The 15,007-nt window shown below is 66.0% G+C and overlaps 1 protein-coding gene and 3 non-coding genes across 9 annotated transcripts; 2 read left to right on the top strand and 2 right to left on the bottom strand.

Annotated features, from left to right (window-relative positions):
* Positions 1-1,924: 1,924 nt before the first annotated feature.
* On the bottom strand, positions 1,925-2,006 carry TRNAS-UGA. The gene has a single exon. It is a non-coding gene; the product is annotated as a tRNA-Ser (tRNA).
* Positions 2,007-3,065: 1,059 nt separating this feature from the next.
* On the bottom strand, positions 3,066-3,137 carry TRNAA-UGC. The gene has a single exon. It is a non-coding gene; the product is annotated as a tRNA-Ala (tRNA).
* Positions 3,138-3,917: 780 nt separating this feature from the next.
* TMEM107 (transmembrane protein 107) lies at positions 3,918-10,822 on the top strand. 6 transcript variants are annotated; one of them, XM_037887652.2, is made up of 6 exons: positions 3,918-3,939; positions 4,347-4,474; positions 7,477-7,544; positions 7,838-7,938; positions 10,069-10,165; positions 10,266-10,822. In XM_037887652.2, the coding sequence occupies exons 2-6, from the start codon at positions 4,388-4,390 to the stop codon at positions 10,333-10,335; spliced, it is 423 nt and encodes a 140-aa protein (XP_037743580.1). In that variant the 5' UTR covers positions 3,918-3,939; positions 4,347-4,387; the 3' UTR covers positions 10,336-10,822. The 6 variants fall into 6 exon arrangements, with proteins under 6 accessions (XP_037743580.1, XP_037743581.1, XP_037743578.1 ...); XM_037887653.2 differs by lacking the exon at positions 10,069-10,165 and adding an exon at positions 8,379-8,475 and having other exon boundaries at positions 3,921-4,037; positions 4,351-4,474; XM_037887650.2 differs by having other exon boundaries at positions 3,921-4,037; positions 4,351-4,474.
* Positions 10,823-13,921: 3,099 nt separating this feature from the next.
* LOC119564659 lies at positions 13,922-14,048 on the top strand. The gene has a single exon (XR_005223628.1). It is a non-coding gene; the product is annotated as a U8 small nucleolar RNA (small nucleolar RNA).
* The last annotated feature ends 959 nt before the right edge of the window (positions 14,049-15,007 follow it).

The raw sequence follows: 15,007 nt of genomic DNA on the forward strand, positions 1-15,007 counted from the left end.
AAAATACCACCCTGGCCTACGCACACCCATTATGAAATGGGGTGCTTGAATGCTTGGAACAATTGGGCTGTGCCACGGAAGCGTGGTGGAGAAAGCCACCCCTAGCTTGTTTGCAGGGCCGAGACTAGACTAGTGCCCGTGAATTCAGAGGAAAAGTTGCAGGGGAAGGACAGCCCAGGACCTGGGGATTGAGGGGGGACGGGTGGGGAGCTAGATGCCGGCTACCTATGCTCAGTGCAGCTCCCTGGAAGAAAAGATCTTGCCAGAGGAAAAACCAACGCAGGATGTAAGAACATAAGAACGGCCAGACTGGGTCAGACCAAACGTCCATCTAGCCCAGTGTCCTGACTTCCGACAGTGGCCGATGCCAGGTGCTTCAGAGGGAATCAACAGAACAGGTCATCATCAAGCGATCCATCCCCTGTCGCTCATTCCCAGCTTCTGGCAAACCGAGGCTCGGGACACCCCACTCTGATTGCAGACGAACCAGGGTAAAATCCCTGCAGGGTGCAACACCCCTGAAACTGCTAAAGGCAAATCTCACAAGGCCGGCAGTCGAATGTTAATTAGCAACTGTGGGTTGTATCGGAGGGACAGATAGCACCATGGAAGGGAAAGGGCGACCCCTTGAGGTGTCACTGAAGAGCCGCATCTTATTAAGATTAGTTAGTGTTGTTCCATCACGTTTTAAGAGCCCACCGGAGCATCTACTCTGACCTCCCAGCTGGTAAGTTTCAAGCAGCTACCCCTAGATCGACTTTAGTTAGACCAAAGCAACTTAGCTCTCAGGAGACGAAACTGGCAGAGAACAGGAGGGGCCGAGACATACTTCCTGACCGGCTGCAGGCGACCGGCTGCAGCCCTGGAGCATGAGAGTGGATTGGAGTCGCGGTCCAAATGCCGGGTTGCAAACACGGCGATCATACCAAGGGCAATGCAGGCAATTCTGTTCTTCCCCATGAGGGGGACCCGGAGTGGTTATCGACTGCCACGGCTGGACTTTAGCGCAGGTCCATGGGTTCCTCCAGCCAGTCGGGCCTTCTGGCTAAGGGAAGGGCTTCTGCCACCAGCCCTAATTCTTGACAACACGCTGCTCAATTTCCTAGTGTAGACAAAGCCAGTGGCTCAAATGGGTGGAGCTTATTTGGTGGGAGGGGCTCAGAAGAGTGTCATCAGGGATGACCGTGTGAAGGCAGCTTTTGGGCTGATGCCCTCTGCCCTCCATCCCATGTGCTGGCCCAAAGACTGGGGTGAGCGAGAGGGGAATCAGTGCCTCTGATTCCAGTGGAGTGACTCCTGATTTACACAGGGCATCAGCCCCCGCCCCCCCTCCTCCCAGGCCCTGGCAGGGGGCAGGCAGCACAGAGATCTGAACCCCCCTGGCTCTCTGTGCTATGGGGGGTCTTGCTCTGAGTTGGACAACGCCAGCTGTTCAGTCCTGCAGGGGCCATTTCCAGCCTGCATCTGCCAACCCAGCCGGGCATCTCCGCGGTACCTCTGTCCCGGCCTGTCGGCAGCCACATCCCTGCCGGCGTTTGGCTGGGGAGGCCGCTCTGCGTCGATCGGGGCTCCGGCACTGGGCTCACGTCCCCAGATCGGCCCCGGGGCAGGCTCCCACCAGAGCCGGGGCCACCCCAAGTGGTGGGTTTTTGGCTGGAGAGTCGATGACGGGTTTGTTGGGTGCCCTGGGTCAGAGAGCGAGTCCTGAATGCTGGCCTCCCAGGGCGTGTGTCTCCAGGTGTTGGGGGATCCCCTTGCCAGCCCCACTAAGGAATTTGGGGGTCATTCCCCATGGCCCCAGAATTTGCTTTTCCTGAACCCAGTAGTGCCAGCCCCACAGGTCCCTGCCTGGCATTTCACCACCGAAAATGCCCTGAGCCAGCAAGATCTCCAGGCGTCACCTTGCTGAGCAAAATCAACTAACCGCTGTGAGCAGGATTTGAACCTGCGCAGGGAAACCCTATTGGATTTCAAGTCCAACGCCTTAACCACTCGGCCATCACAGCTGGGTGATATTAGGGCTTCTCCCTCCTGCTGTAGAAAGTCTGTTCTTTGTGGGCGCAATGGGGGTGTTATGGCTCAGAGCTCTGGCTTTCTAAGTAGGTACACTTCTGGGGGGGTGAGTAGATCGGTAAATAGAGAGGGGTATCAGCGAAGGGGTGCATAGACAGCTCGGGTGGGGTAGATAGAGAGATTCTGTTTCTTAACGTTTACTTTATAAAAGCAAAACTTGACGAGAAATACATTTTTTCCAGATTTCCCCCCTCTGCCCATAGTTTCAAGACTCAACCATTCTTCAAACGCAGTCAGCGAGGAGCCTTCGCTGACCATGTTGTTTTGTACGTTGATTGGAGCGTAGCCAGGTGTAAATCATTTTGCCCCTTTCTGATCGAAGCGTAGTTGGGTGTAAATTGTTTTGTCCAATGATAATGGAAGGATAGTTGCAGATAAATCATTTTGTTCCTTGCTGATTGGCGGACACCTGGGTATAAATCATTTTGGTCCTTGCTGATTTGTGGACACCTGGGAATAACTCATTTCGTCCCTTGCTGATTGGAGTGTAGCTGATGTCAATCATTTTGCCCCTTGCTGATTGGAGGATACCTGGATATAAATCATTGTGTTCCTTGCTGGCTGGCAGATACCTGGGTATAAATCACTTTACCTGTTGCTGATTGGCCGATACCCGGGTATAAATCATTTTGCCCCTTGCTGATTGGCAGACACCTGGGAATAACTCATTTTGCCTCTTGCTGATTGGAGGATACCTCGATATAAATCATTGTGTTTCTTGCTGGCTGGCGGATTCCTGGGTATAAATCACTTTACCTGTTGCTGATTGGCAGATACCTGGGTATAAATCATGTTGTTCTCGCTGATTGGCGGATTTCTGGGTATAAATCATTTTACCCATTGCTGATTGGCAAATAGCTGGGTATAAATCATTTGCCCATTGCTGCTGGATCTTGCCTTTACTGAAACCTTCATTTTTTCAGCTCCTCACGAGAGCTGCCTGGAGTTACAGCCTCACAGGGAAACAGCTCCAGCTGCAATAACAAAACCCCTGGAGATGCCGGGGATTGAACCCGGGGCCTCATACATGCAAAGCATGCGCTCTACCACTGAGCTACATCCCCCACACATAGCTAAGCCCTACCCCTGTGAGAACTCCTCTCTATGCCTGGTTCTCAGCCCAGCTCCCCAGGTCCATTTCCTACCCCATCCACCTGGAGAGCCCAGGGCTGATCTCACACCACCTTCTGCCCCCAGGGTGCAGTCAGGACTGGGCATGGGCCTGGGGTTAAGAGGGACTGAACAAAAATTTGGAGAGGGGCCTGATGTGGGGGGGAGGCTCCTTGATGCTGTGGGAGCCAGATTTGCGCTCAGCGGACTGGAAGCCCTTAAGCCTCATGGATACCATATGACCCTAGGAGGAGAGGGGGACCTGTATGGCCCTGGGGGATGGGGTCTCTGTATTGCCCTGGGGAGGGGGAGTCTCTATATGTCCCATATGGCCCTGCGGGCAGAGGTCCCCTATGGCCCCAAGGGCGGGGGAGTCCCTATATGTCTCCTATGGCCCGGGGGGAGGGGGTCCCCTATTGCCCTGGGGAGGGGGAGTCCCTATATGTCCCCTATGGCCTTGGGGGAGGGGGTCCCCTATTGCCCTGGGGAGGGGGAGTCCCTATATGTCCCCTATTGCCCTGGGGAGGGAGAGTCCCTATATGTCCCACATGGCCCTAGGGGAGGGCACAGAGTAGGGGGGAGGGGCCCCTGCCCTTCGTCCTGCCCTCACTCAAGATGGCGGCTTGGGGCTCGCCGCCGCCGGCTGCGCCGTTCTCGCGGGATCTCCTCCGAGCGCACGGGCGCGCTCTCTCGATCTATCTCTCTCTCGCGCGCGCAAGCGCTAGGGGCGGCGAGGGGCGGGGCCGGGAGGCGCTGGTCGGTTGCCAGGGGCAACGTGGGGGCCTAGGGCCGGGGCGCGGAGCCTGAGCGCGAGAGAGAGAGAGAGAGAGAGAGAGAGCGAGCGCGAGCCCGGGGTGGGCGCGCGGGGCTGGGGTTCCACCGGGGGGGGCATGAGGGAGGGGGGAGCCTCTATGGGGGGGCGCAGGGAGGGGGTCTCCACGAGGGGGGGCGCGGGGATGGGGGAGGGCGTCTCCACGGGGGGGCGCGCGGGGAGGGGGTCTCCACGGGGGGGGGCGCGCGGGCAGGGGACGGGGGGCCGTGAGGAGGGGGGGTCCCCTGGGGGTCTGTGGTGGGGACGACGGGCGATGGGGGGCTCCCCAGGGAGGGGGCCTGGTGCTGCCTCCGGTCACCCCAGCCTGACGCCTTCGCTTCCCCCGCCCCAGCCAGGCCCTGCCGCGACCCCCCGGCCCGGCGCTGCGGGGCCATGGCGCTGGTCAGCGGGCTGGTGCCGGCCCGGTTCCTGACCCTCACGGCCCACCTCGTGCTCGTCGTCACCCTCTTCTGGTCGCGGGTAAGAGACCCCGACGGCGCGACGACCACGCCCTGACGCCCGCCCCGACGGCCCGCCCCGACACCCTGATCCGCGCCCCCGCCCCGACACCCTGCCTCAACGCCCCGCCCCGCCCCGACGCCCCGACCCGCCCGTCCTGACCCTAACCCTTAACCCTAACCCTAAACCCTAACCCTAACCTCGTGCTCGTCGTCACCCTCTTCTGGTCCCGGGTAAGAGACCCCGACGGCGCGACGACCACGCCCTGACGCCCGCCCCGACGGCCCGCCCCGCCCCGACGCCCCACCCCGACACCCTGATCCGCGCCCCCGCCCCGACACCCCGCCCCGACGCCCCGACCCGCCCATCCTGACCCTAACCCTAACCTCGTGCTCGTCGTCACCCTCTTCTGGTCCCGGGTAAGAGACCCCGACGGCGCGACGACCACGGCCCGCGCCCCCGCCCCGCCCCCGCCCTGACACCCCACCCCGCCACCCTGATCCGCGCCCCCGCCCCGACACCCTGCCTCAACGCCCCGCCCCGCCCCGACGCCCCGACCCGCCCATCCTGACCCTAACCCTAACCCTAACCCTAACCCTAACCTCGTGCTCGTCGTCACCCTCTTCTGGTCGCGGGTAAGAGACCCCGACGGCGCGACGACCACGGCCCTGACGCCCACCCCGACGGCCCGCCCCGCCCTGACACCCCCGACCCGCCCGTCCTGACCCTAACCCTTAACCCTAACCCCTAACCCTAACCCCTAACCCCTAACCCTAACCTCGTGCTCGTCGTCACCCTCTTCTGGTCGCGGGTAAGAGACCCCGACGGCGCGACGACCACGCCCTGACGCCCGCCCCGACGGCCCGCCCCGCCCCGACGCCCCACCCCGACACCCTGATCCGCACCCCCGCCCCAACACCCTGCCTCAACGCCCCGACCCGCCCTGACACCCTGATCCGCGCCCCTACCCCGCCTCCGGACAGCCCGCCCCGCCCCGACGCCCTGATCTGCGCCCCCGCCCCGCCCCCGGACAGCCCGCCCCGCCCTGCGACCGCCCGCCCCGACACCCTGCCCCGCCCCCGGACAGCCCGCCCCGCCCCGCCCCGACGCCCTGACCCGCGCCCGCCCACCCTCCCCGAAGCCCCGCCCCGCGCCCGCCCGCCCCGATGCCCCGCCCCGATGCCCCGCCCTGACGCCCTGACCCACGCCCCCCCGCCCGCCCCGACGCCCTGACCCGCGCCCGCCCGCCCTCCCCGAAGCCCCGCCCCGCGCCCGCCCCGACGCCCTGCCCCGCGCCTGCCCGCCCGCCCCGACGCCACCGCCCGCCCCGATGCCCTTCCCCGCGCCTGCCCGCCCCGCCCCGACGCCCCCGCCCCGCCCGCCTGCCCCGACGCCGCACCCCTGCGCGACGCCCACAACGTATACCTCTACAGCACACCTGCCCACGCGTACAGCATGCCCACCCATCCACCCCGACGGCACACACCTGCAAGACACCCACAAGGTACCCCCATGTAGCACACTCTGACAATGCACACCAACGCAGCACTCCCACCCAGAGACACCCGCCCACCCTGACAACACCCAGCCGAATGGTGCTCGTGAGGTACGCCCATACCGCATGCCTGCATGCTCACCCAAGGGTGTACACCCCTGTGACGTACACCTGTACAACCTGTCTGCCCCGATGACACGTGCCTTTACGACACCCGCGCCTCTGATGTACACCCGTACAACACGCCGACCCTGATGACACACAGCCGCACGATCTCTGTTACGTACACCCATATGACGACCATGCCTTCAACACACACCTGCCCTTACAACGTCCATGCCTACAATACATGGACAGTGGACGAGAAGCTGGATATGAGTCAGCAGTGTGCCCTTGTTGCCAAGAAGGCCAATGGCATTTTGGGATGTATAAGTAGGGGCATAGCGAGCAGATCGAGGGACGTGATCGTTCCCCTCTATTCGACACTGGTGAGGCCTCATCTGGAGTACTGTGTCCAGTTTTGGGCCCCACGCTACAAGAAGGATGTGGATAAATTGGAGAGAGTCCAGCGAAGGGCAACAAAAATGATTAGGGGTCTGGAACACGTGACTTATGAGGAGAGGCTGAGGGAACTGGGATTGTTTAGTCTGCAGAAGAGAAGAATGAGGGGGGATTTGATAGCTGCTTTCAACTACCTGAAAGGGGGTTCCAAAGAGATTGGATCTAGACTGTTCTCAGCGGTGGCAGATGACAGAACAAGGAGTAATGGTCTCATGTTGCAGTGGGGGAGATTTAGGTTGGATATTAGGAAAAACTTTTTCACTAGGAAGGTGGTGAAGCACTGGAATGGGTTCCCTAGGGAGGTGGTGGAATCTCCTTCCTTGGAAGTTTTTAAGGTCAGGCTTGAAAAAGCCCTGGCTGGGATGATTTAACTGGGGATTGGTCCTGCTTTGAGCAGGGAGTTGGACTAGACACCTCCTGAGATCCCTTCCAACCCTGATCTTCGATGATTCTATGATTCTATGAATACATCCCCGTACCATATGCCCATCCCGGCAACACCCACCTGCCACTACCACGCACACCCCTGCGACACACATACCGCTCTCCCAGCCCGCTCACCACCTAACACGGTGTACAGGATCCTCCAACCCCACCCCTCGCACAGCAGGGCCTTCCATCTCTCTCACACATCAGGCCTCTCCCAGCCCCCAGCGTGTGCACCTGAACACACACTCACCGCACACACACGGTCGCTTTCCAGAGGTGAGAGGAGGGGTGTGGGGAGCGCTGGCTGCAGGAATCCGGGGGGGAGGTTATGGCTGCAGGGAGGTGGGCAGCCACCATGTGGATCAGGACTCCTGGGTTCTCTCCCCCGCTCTAGGAGGGGTGTGGGGGCTGGTGGGTTAGAGCAGGGGAGGGCTGGGAGTCAGGATGGCATCCTTTCCCCGGCCTCTGCTCTGCCCCCCTGATTCTACCCCAGCCCGCCCTCCCTGCAGGGCTGCTCTCACCGCCCCCTGTCTTCCAGGACAACAACGTCCTCGCCTCGCTGCCCCTGCAGTACAGCCAGCAACAGTACGAGCGCCAGGACCTGGAGTGAGTCAGCCAGGGACTGTGGGGGGGACGGGTCTGGGTCTGCAGGGGGACAGGTGGGAGGAGGATGGGCCCAGCAGGGCATGGGGGGGAGGAGGATGGGACTGCAGAGGGGGCGGAAGTGGGCTCAGAGAGGTGGGGGAGGCATGAGATTGCAGGGGGCTGGGCCTGTGGGGAGACCGGGGCAGGCAGAAGTGGCCTGGGAGTGAGGGAAGGCAGGACCCGGGGGGCGGGCTGGCCCGGCCTGGGCCCGTGTAACCCTGTGTCTCCCGTCCGGCTGTCGGCGCTGACCCCAGGCTGGTGGTGGCCCTGTCAGTGACGCTGGGCTTGTTCGCCGTGGAGCTGGCCGGCTTCTTCTCCGGGGTGTCCATGTTCAACAACACGCAGAGTCTGCTCTGTATCCTTCCGCCCTGCTTGGGGGGGAATGAACTCTCCCCTCCACCCCCCGCGTGGTGTTACAGCATCCCCCGGGACCTGCCTGCTCTTCCCCCCCCAGCACAACGACTGTCATCCCCAGGGGGCGCCACCGCTGATCTGCACTTGCTGGCTCAGGGGCAGGGGAATGGGGCGCGGGGCCTGTCCCCTGTAGGGGGCGCCAGCTCCCATCCAGGCCCCGGGTGGCGGACTGGCTGGCTCGGGGGGGTGGGGAATGGGAAGGAGGGGGTGTCACTCAGCTGACCCCAAAGATCACCCTGGTTAGCACTGTTGGCATCCACAGCGGAGAGATCAGGGATGGGTCCGGGAGAGGGGGACTGGGGCAACCCCTGCCCTGTCCCAGCGGCATCCGCCCCCCACATCGGTCCCCGTTGTTGGTCCCTGACTCTGCTCCCCCCCCAGCCATCGGGGCCCACGCTGCCGCTGCCGTGGCCCTCCTCTTCTTCCTCTTCGACCAGTGGGACAGCAGCCTCTACTGGTGGATCTTTGCCTTCTGCAGGTCAGTGGCGCCCCCTGCAGGAGCCGCAGCCCCTGCCCTCTGCCCAGCGTCAGAGACTGGCGGGAGCACAGCACTCCGGGAACTGGCGCCCCCTCGAGGGGACAGGCCCCGTGCCCCATTCCCCGCCCCCTGAACCAGCCGTCCCGGCCCTGGGGCCGGGTGGGAGCCGGCGCCCCCTCGAGGGGACAGGCCCCGTGCCCCATTCCCCGCCCCTGAACCAGCCGTCCCTGCCCTGGGGCCGGGTGGGAGCCGGCGCCCCCTCGAGGGGACAGGCCCCGTGCCCCATTCCCCGCCCCCTGAACCAGCCGTCCCGGCCCTGGGGCCGGGTGGGAGCCGGCGCCCCCTCGAGGGGACAGGCCCCGTGCCCCATTCCACGCCCCCTGAACCAGCCGTCCCTGCCCTGGGGCCGGGTGGGAGCCAGCGCCCCCTAGAGGGGACAGGCCCCATGCCCCATTCCACGCCCCCTGAACCAGCCGTCCCTGCCCTGGGGCCGGATGGGAGCTGGCGCCCCCTAGAGGGGACAGGCCCCGTGCCCCATTCCCCGCCCCCTGAACCAGCCGTCCCTGCCCTGGGGCCAGGTGGGAGCCGGCGCCCCCTTGAGGGGACAGGCCCCGTGCCCCATTCCCCGCCCCCTGAACCAGCCGTCCCTGCCCTGGGGCCGGGTGGGAGCCAGCGCCCCCTAGAGGGGACAGGCCCTGTGCCCCATTCCCCGCCCCCTGAACCAGCCGTCCCTGCCCTGGGGCCAGACGGGAGCTGACGCCCCCTTGAGGGGACAGGCCCCGTGCCCCATTCCCCGCCCCCTGAACCAGCCGTCCCTGCCCTGGGGCCGAATGGGAGCTGACGCCCCCGAGAGGGGACAGGCCCCGTGCCCCATTCCCCGCCCCCTGAACCAGCCGTCCCTGCCCTGGGGCCGGATGGGAGCCAGCGCCCCCTAGAGGGGACAGGCCCCATGCCCCATTCCCCGCCCCCTGAACCAGCCGTCCCTGCCCTGGGGCCGAATGGGAGCTGACGCCCCCGAGAGGGGACAGGCCCCGTGCCCCATTCCCCGCCCCCTGAACCAGCCGTCCCTGCCCTGGGGCCGAATGGGAGCTGACGCCCCCTAGAGGGGACAGGCCCCGTGCCCCATTCCCCGCCCCCTGAACCAGCCGTCCCTGCCCTGGGGCCGGGTGGGAGCCGGCGCCCCCTCGAGGGGACAGGCCCCGTGCCCCATTCCCCGCCCCCTGAACCAGCCGTCCCTGCCCTGGGGCCGAATGGGAGCCGGCGCCCCCGAGAGGGGACAGGCCCTGTGCCCCATTCCCCGCCCCCTGAACCAGCCGTCCCTGCCCTGGGGCCGGGTGGGAGCCAGCGCCCCCTAGAGGGGACAGGCCCCGTGCCCCATTCCCCGCCCCCTGAACCAGCCGTCCCTGCCCTGGGGCCGAATGGGAGCCGGCGCCCCCTAGAGGGGACAGGCCCCGTGCCCCATTCCCCGCCCCTGAACTAGCCGTCCCTGCCCTGGGGCCGGATGGGAGCCGGCGCCCCCTAGAGGGCAAAGGGCCTGTCTCCCGGTGCCTGTTCTCACCACGACGGGTTATTTCCCTGACGGCTCCTCCCCAGCACTGGCCGCTCACTGCAGTGCCTCCATCTGCCTCTCCTTCTTCGTCCTGGAGCGCTGGGAGAGCGCCACCTACTGGTACATCCTGGCCTTCTGCAGGTAGATGCCCCCGAGGGGGAGGGCTGGGGTGGGCCCCTCGGGAACGTCCTGCCCGCGGCAGAGCCCCTGGCACTGACCCCGCCTGCCCTTCTGCCCCCAGCGCCCTGCCCGCGGCCTTCGAGATCCTGCTCTTCGTGTCCGTCTTCGGGTTCAAGAGGAAGCCCCTGTGAGCCGGAGCCGGCCCCCCGGGAGGTCTGTTCCGCTGGCCCCACAGGCTCTGAGCCGGGGGGTGGATACGCCGGACGGGGCGCTCGCCAGCGCCCGCCGCTGCTCCTCAGCCCCACAGGCCCGGCGCTGGACGGGGCAGCTGGTGGTGGGGTGGCTGCATGGGGCAGTCAGGACCTGGTGCTCTGCCTCTAGGGGGCAGGGCTGAATTAGCCCCCTAGGAGCCTGCAGCGAGCTGCACCAGGACGCCCCAGCGGCGGCAGGCGGGACTGCCCCCTGCGTCAGCCCCATGGGACCCTGCAGCGCCCCCCAGGGGCAACAGGCTGGACTGCACCCTGCGTCAGCCCCATGGGACCCTGCAGCGCCCCTCAGGGGCAACAGGCGGGACTGCCCCCTGCGTCAGCCCCATGGGACCCTGCAGCGCCCCCCAGGGGCAACAGGCTGGACTGCACCCTGCGTCAGCCCCATGGGACCCTGCAGCGCCCCTCGGGGCAACAGGCGGGACTGCCCCCTGCGTCAGCCCCATGGGACCCTGCAGCGCCCCCCAGGGGCAACAGGCGGGACTGCCCCCTGCGTCAGCCCCATGGGACCCTGCAGCGCCCCCCAGGGGCAACAGGCGGGACTGCCCCCTGCGTCAGCCCCATGGGACCCTGCAGCGCCCCCCAGGGGCAACAGGCGGGACTGCACCCTGCGTCAGCCCCATGGGACCCTGCAGCGCCCCCCCCAAAGACCATCCATGGCAGCGCCTGTGCATGGCAGTGATAGGATCAGTGGGGCGGAGCCCCTAAGGAGCGTCTGACGCAGCGAGGGAGAAGAATTATTCCTGTTTCGACCAGCTGCTCCCCCTCTGGCTGTGTCCCCCTCCCCCAGGCCGGGGCCGACGCCATGCCCCAGACCCCGCCCTGCCCCATGAATAAAGCTGACTTTCCTAGCCAGAACTGGGGTCTGTTCCAGTCTGCTCCCTGCTTGGCTGTGGGCTGGGGGGCAGAACTCACGGCGGTGATCCCATGAGAAGGGGGCTGATTCAGCAGAGGGTGCTCTCCCTTCACAGTCACTGCTGCCCCACTGGCTCCAGGGGGCTGTGCATCAGGTTTGAGGGACAAATGCAGTGTGGGGCTGGGGCTGGGCTACCAAGGGGCTGCGGGTCGGGAGTGAGGGGCACTGGCAGAATGGGCTGGGCTAGCAGAGGCTGCGGGTCGGGAGTGAGGGGCACCGGCAGAGCTGCGGGGGCAGGGGCTGCGGGTCAGGAGTGAGGGGCACCGGCAGGGCTGGGCTAGCAGGGGTGTGGGGCTGGAGTGAGGGGCACCGGCAGGGCTGGGGGGGGGCCCAGGGCCCGCAGGGGTTGTAACAATTCCTAGTGGCCGCTCCAGGCTGGAGTTAAGCTCCCGCGGTTGCAGCTTCTCTCTGACCTTGGCTTGGTAAACGCTCCCACCACCCAAAAGCAAAAACCCCTTGAACCCAGGAAGCCCGCTTGGGAATCCCGCCCTGTGGGGCGCCCTGAAGCCCTTTTGCCCCCCTCCGGGGAAGAGCTGAGACAGAAAAGGGGCCACCAGCAAATTACACAACCGGTGCACAAACCCCTTAGGCCACCAAAAATCCAATCCCGTTCTTAAAAAAGGGAAATTTTATTAAAACCAAAAAGAAAGCCTGGAACTGAGGCTTTGGCTGGATTTGAAAGGAGCCGTTCCGAACATCAAGCGGGGCCCCGATCTCGGTCGGGGGGTCTGGGCAGCGCCCGGCGCGACAGGGCCCCGAGCTTGGTTGGGGGGCTCTGGGCAGCGCCCGGCACGACGGGGCCCCAAACTCAGTCAGGGGGCTCTGGGCAGCGCCCGGTGCAACGGGCCCCGAACTCAGTCAGGGGAGTCTGGGCAGCGCCCGGCGCAATGGGACCCCGAGGTCGGTCGGGGGGTCTGGGCAGCGCCGGGTGCGACGGGGCCCCGATCTTGATTGCGGGGGGTCTGGGCAGCGCCCAGTGCAACGGGGCCCTGAGCTCGGTCGGGGGGCTCTGGGCAGCGCCCGGCGCGACGGGGCCCCGAGCTCGGTCGGGGGGCTCTGGGCAGCGCCCGGCGCGACGGGGCCCCGAGCTCGGTCGGGGGGCTCTGGGCAGCGCCCGGCGCGACGGGGCCCCGAGCTCGGTCGGGGGGCTCTGGGCAGCGCCCGGCGCGACGGGGCCCCGAGCTCGGTTGGGGGGCTCTGGGCAGCGCCCGGCGCGACGGGGCCCCAATCTCGGTCGGGGGGTGTCTGGCCAGCGCCCAGCGCGACGGGGCCCCGATCTCGGTCGGGGGGCTCTGGCCAGCGCCCGGCGCGACGGGGCCCCAATCTCGGTCGGGGGGTGTCTGGCCAGCGCCCGGCGCGACGGGGCCCCGATCTCGGTCGGGGGGTTCTGGCCAGCGCCCGGCGCGACGGGGCCCCGAGCTCGGTCGGGGGGCTCTGGGCAGCGCCCGGCGCGACGGGGCCCCGAGCTCGGTCGGGGGGCTCTGGGCAGCGCCCGGCGCGACGGGGCCCCAATCTCGGTCGGGGGGTGTCTGGCCAGCGCCCAGCGCGACGGGGCCCCGATCTCGGTCGGGGGGCTCTGGCCAGCGCCCGGCGCGACGGGGCCCCAATCTCGGTCGGGGGGTGTCTGGCCAGCGCCCGGCGCGACGGGGCCCCAATCTCGGTCGGGGGGCTCTGGCCAGCGCCCGGCGCGACGGGGCCCCAATCTTGGTCGGGGGGTGTCTGGCCAGCGCCCGGCGCGACGGGGCCCCGATCTCGGTCGGGGGGCTCTGGCCAGCGCCCGGCGCGACGGGACCCCAATCTTGGTCGGGGGGCTCTGGCCAGCGCCCGGTGGAAGGACCGCCCCGTACCAATGTTAACTAGCAGTGATGTGGGACGCTGTGCGGCCCTGCCCGTCACTCCGACGCCCAGCGAGCTGTGGGGCAAAAGGCAGTCTGTGAAACCCCCAGAGCTGGGGGGCAGTCAAAAGGCCAGTGCTCGTCCTGGGGTCCCCGCCCCGCACAGGGGGTCACAAGCGTCGTGCCCTGGAGCCACAGCGACTGCCGGCTCAGTGCCCCTGTGTGACATGAGTGTGATGGGGCTCAGAGGCCAGAGACTGGGGGAAGCGGGGCCTCCACCCCTGCTCCACAGCCCCATGGAAGATGCAAACCCGGCCCCGCAGGACCAGAGGTGGGGGGTGGGACGGGGGGGGCTGTCAGGTCACACGCACACGGGACGGGGGGGCTATCAATTCACACGCACACACACACACACACACTTAACTGCAAATCCGCTTGCCTGACTTTTTTGGTAGCTACGGTCACAGCCGTGACCCCGCTGTTAACGAAAAGCCCAATGCCCCTCTTTCCTGAGACGTACGGTCGCTACCGACTTGCGGCATATGCAAATGTGTTCCGCGGGGCATTGTGGGAGGAAAGAGAGCGGGGCCGGTACTGCGAGGTCTGTTGCCATGCGGGGCCTCCGACCCGCTCCCCGCGGGGTGAGGGGGGTAGGAGCGGCGACGGGAGGGGGGTGTCTCCCGGGGTGGGTTACGGCGCTCACCCTGAGGGGGAGAGCGGTGGGCGGCCGGTGGGTCCCGGCGGCGGGGCACGCTCTGTATCGTCAGTGAGGTACATCCTTACCTGTTCCCCGCCGGGGGCAGCACGTGATGATCGGAGAGCGCATGAGACGTGATTAGAGTCTCCGCGGCCGCGGTCCGCAACGCCGCGGCCCGCTCCTGTCTGATCCTCCCTGGCGGGGGGGCCGCTGGGACGGGGGCCCGCGGGGTCCCCCGAGCGGTGGGGTGTGGGGCTGTGCTGGGGGCGGCCTTAGAGGAGTGATTTTTTACAGTCATGCTCCACTTCTTGCACTAGCGGGGGGACAGTAGTGCAAGGTTACAAGCACGCTCCGCTCTTTGCACGAGCGGGGGACAGCAGTGCAAGGTTACAGGCACGCTCCACTCCTTGCACTAGCGGGGAGACAGCAGTGCAAGGTTACAGTCACAGTCGATTCCCTTCTAATAGCGGTGGGGGACAAAGCTACAGTCACAATCGATTCCTTTGCAACAACAGCAGACAACATAACGTTACACTCACAACCCTTGCACTAGCGGTGGACACTGTAACGCTACAGTCACAAGCTCCCTGCTTGCAATCGCGGGGGACAATGTTGAGAGCGTCCTTCACCCCCTTCGCACAACGCACGGCGAGCCGGGGGTCACCGGATGCAAACCAAGCGCTCGGTTAACCCGTGGAACTCCTTGCCACTGGATGTGGGGGAAAGCTAGAAGCCACAGGTCCAGCTGCCGGCTATGAGCCAAGCCGGCCAGGGACGCAGCCGCACGCTCCAGCTGCCCCTGGGACCCCCGCCTCCGATCCCGGGACCCCCGCCTCCGATCCCAGCCCCCCCACAGCCCTGGGGCCAGGGTGAGGGGCTTCCAGAGGGGAGGAACCAGCTCCATCCTCGCTGCTCTGATTGGCTGGGGGGTGGGGTGATTGCAACAGCTCTTCCCTGGGATTGGCTGGGCCCAGCCCTCTCTCTTGCTTGTGATTGGCTGAGGGTTGCCCCCCCTTCCCTCTGATTGGCCGGGTGCTACAACAGCTCTTCACTCTGATTGGCCGGCTCCTTCCTTTTCTCTTGCTCCCCTATGATTGGCTGGACGCCCGCGCATCTGTTCCCTGCCCTTGGAGGAGAAGGAGGGGGATG

The sequence above is a fragment of the Chelonia mydas genome, chromosome 28, assembly GCF_015237465.2.
Source record: "Chelonia mydas isolate rCheMyd1 chromosome 28, rCheMyd1.pri.v2, whole genome shotgun sequence".
In the NCBI taxonomy this organism is placed as follows: domain Eukaryota; kingdom Metazoa; phylum Chordata; order Testudines; family Cheloniidae; genus Chelonia; species Chelonia mydas.

Coding starts and splice junctions, on each gene's coding strand:
- TMEM107 (XM_037887652.2), top strand. CDS start 4,388: ATGGCGCTGGTCAGCGGGCTGGTGCCGGCCCGGTTCCTGACCCTCACG. Junction 4,475..7,476: donor TCACCCTCTTCTGGTCGCGG/GTAAGAGACCCC, acceptor CCTGTCTTCCAG/GACAACAACGTCCTCGCCTC. Junction 7,545..7,837: donor TACGAGCGCCAGGACCTGGA/GTGAGTCAGCCA, acceptor CGCTGACCCCAG/GCTGGTGGTGGCCCTGTCAG.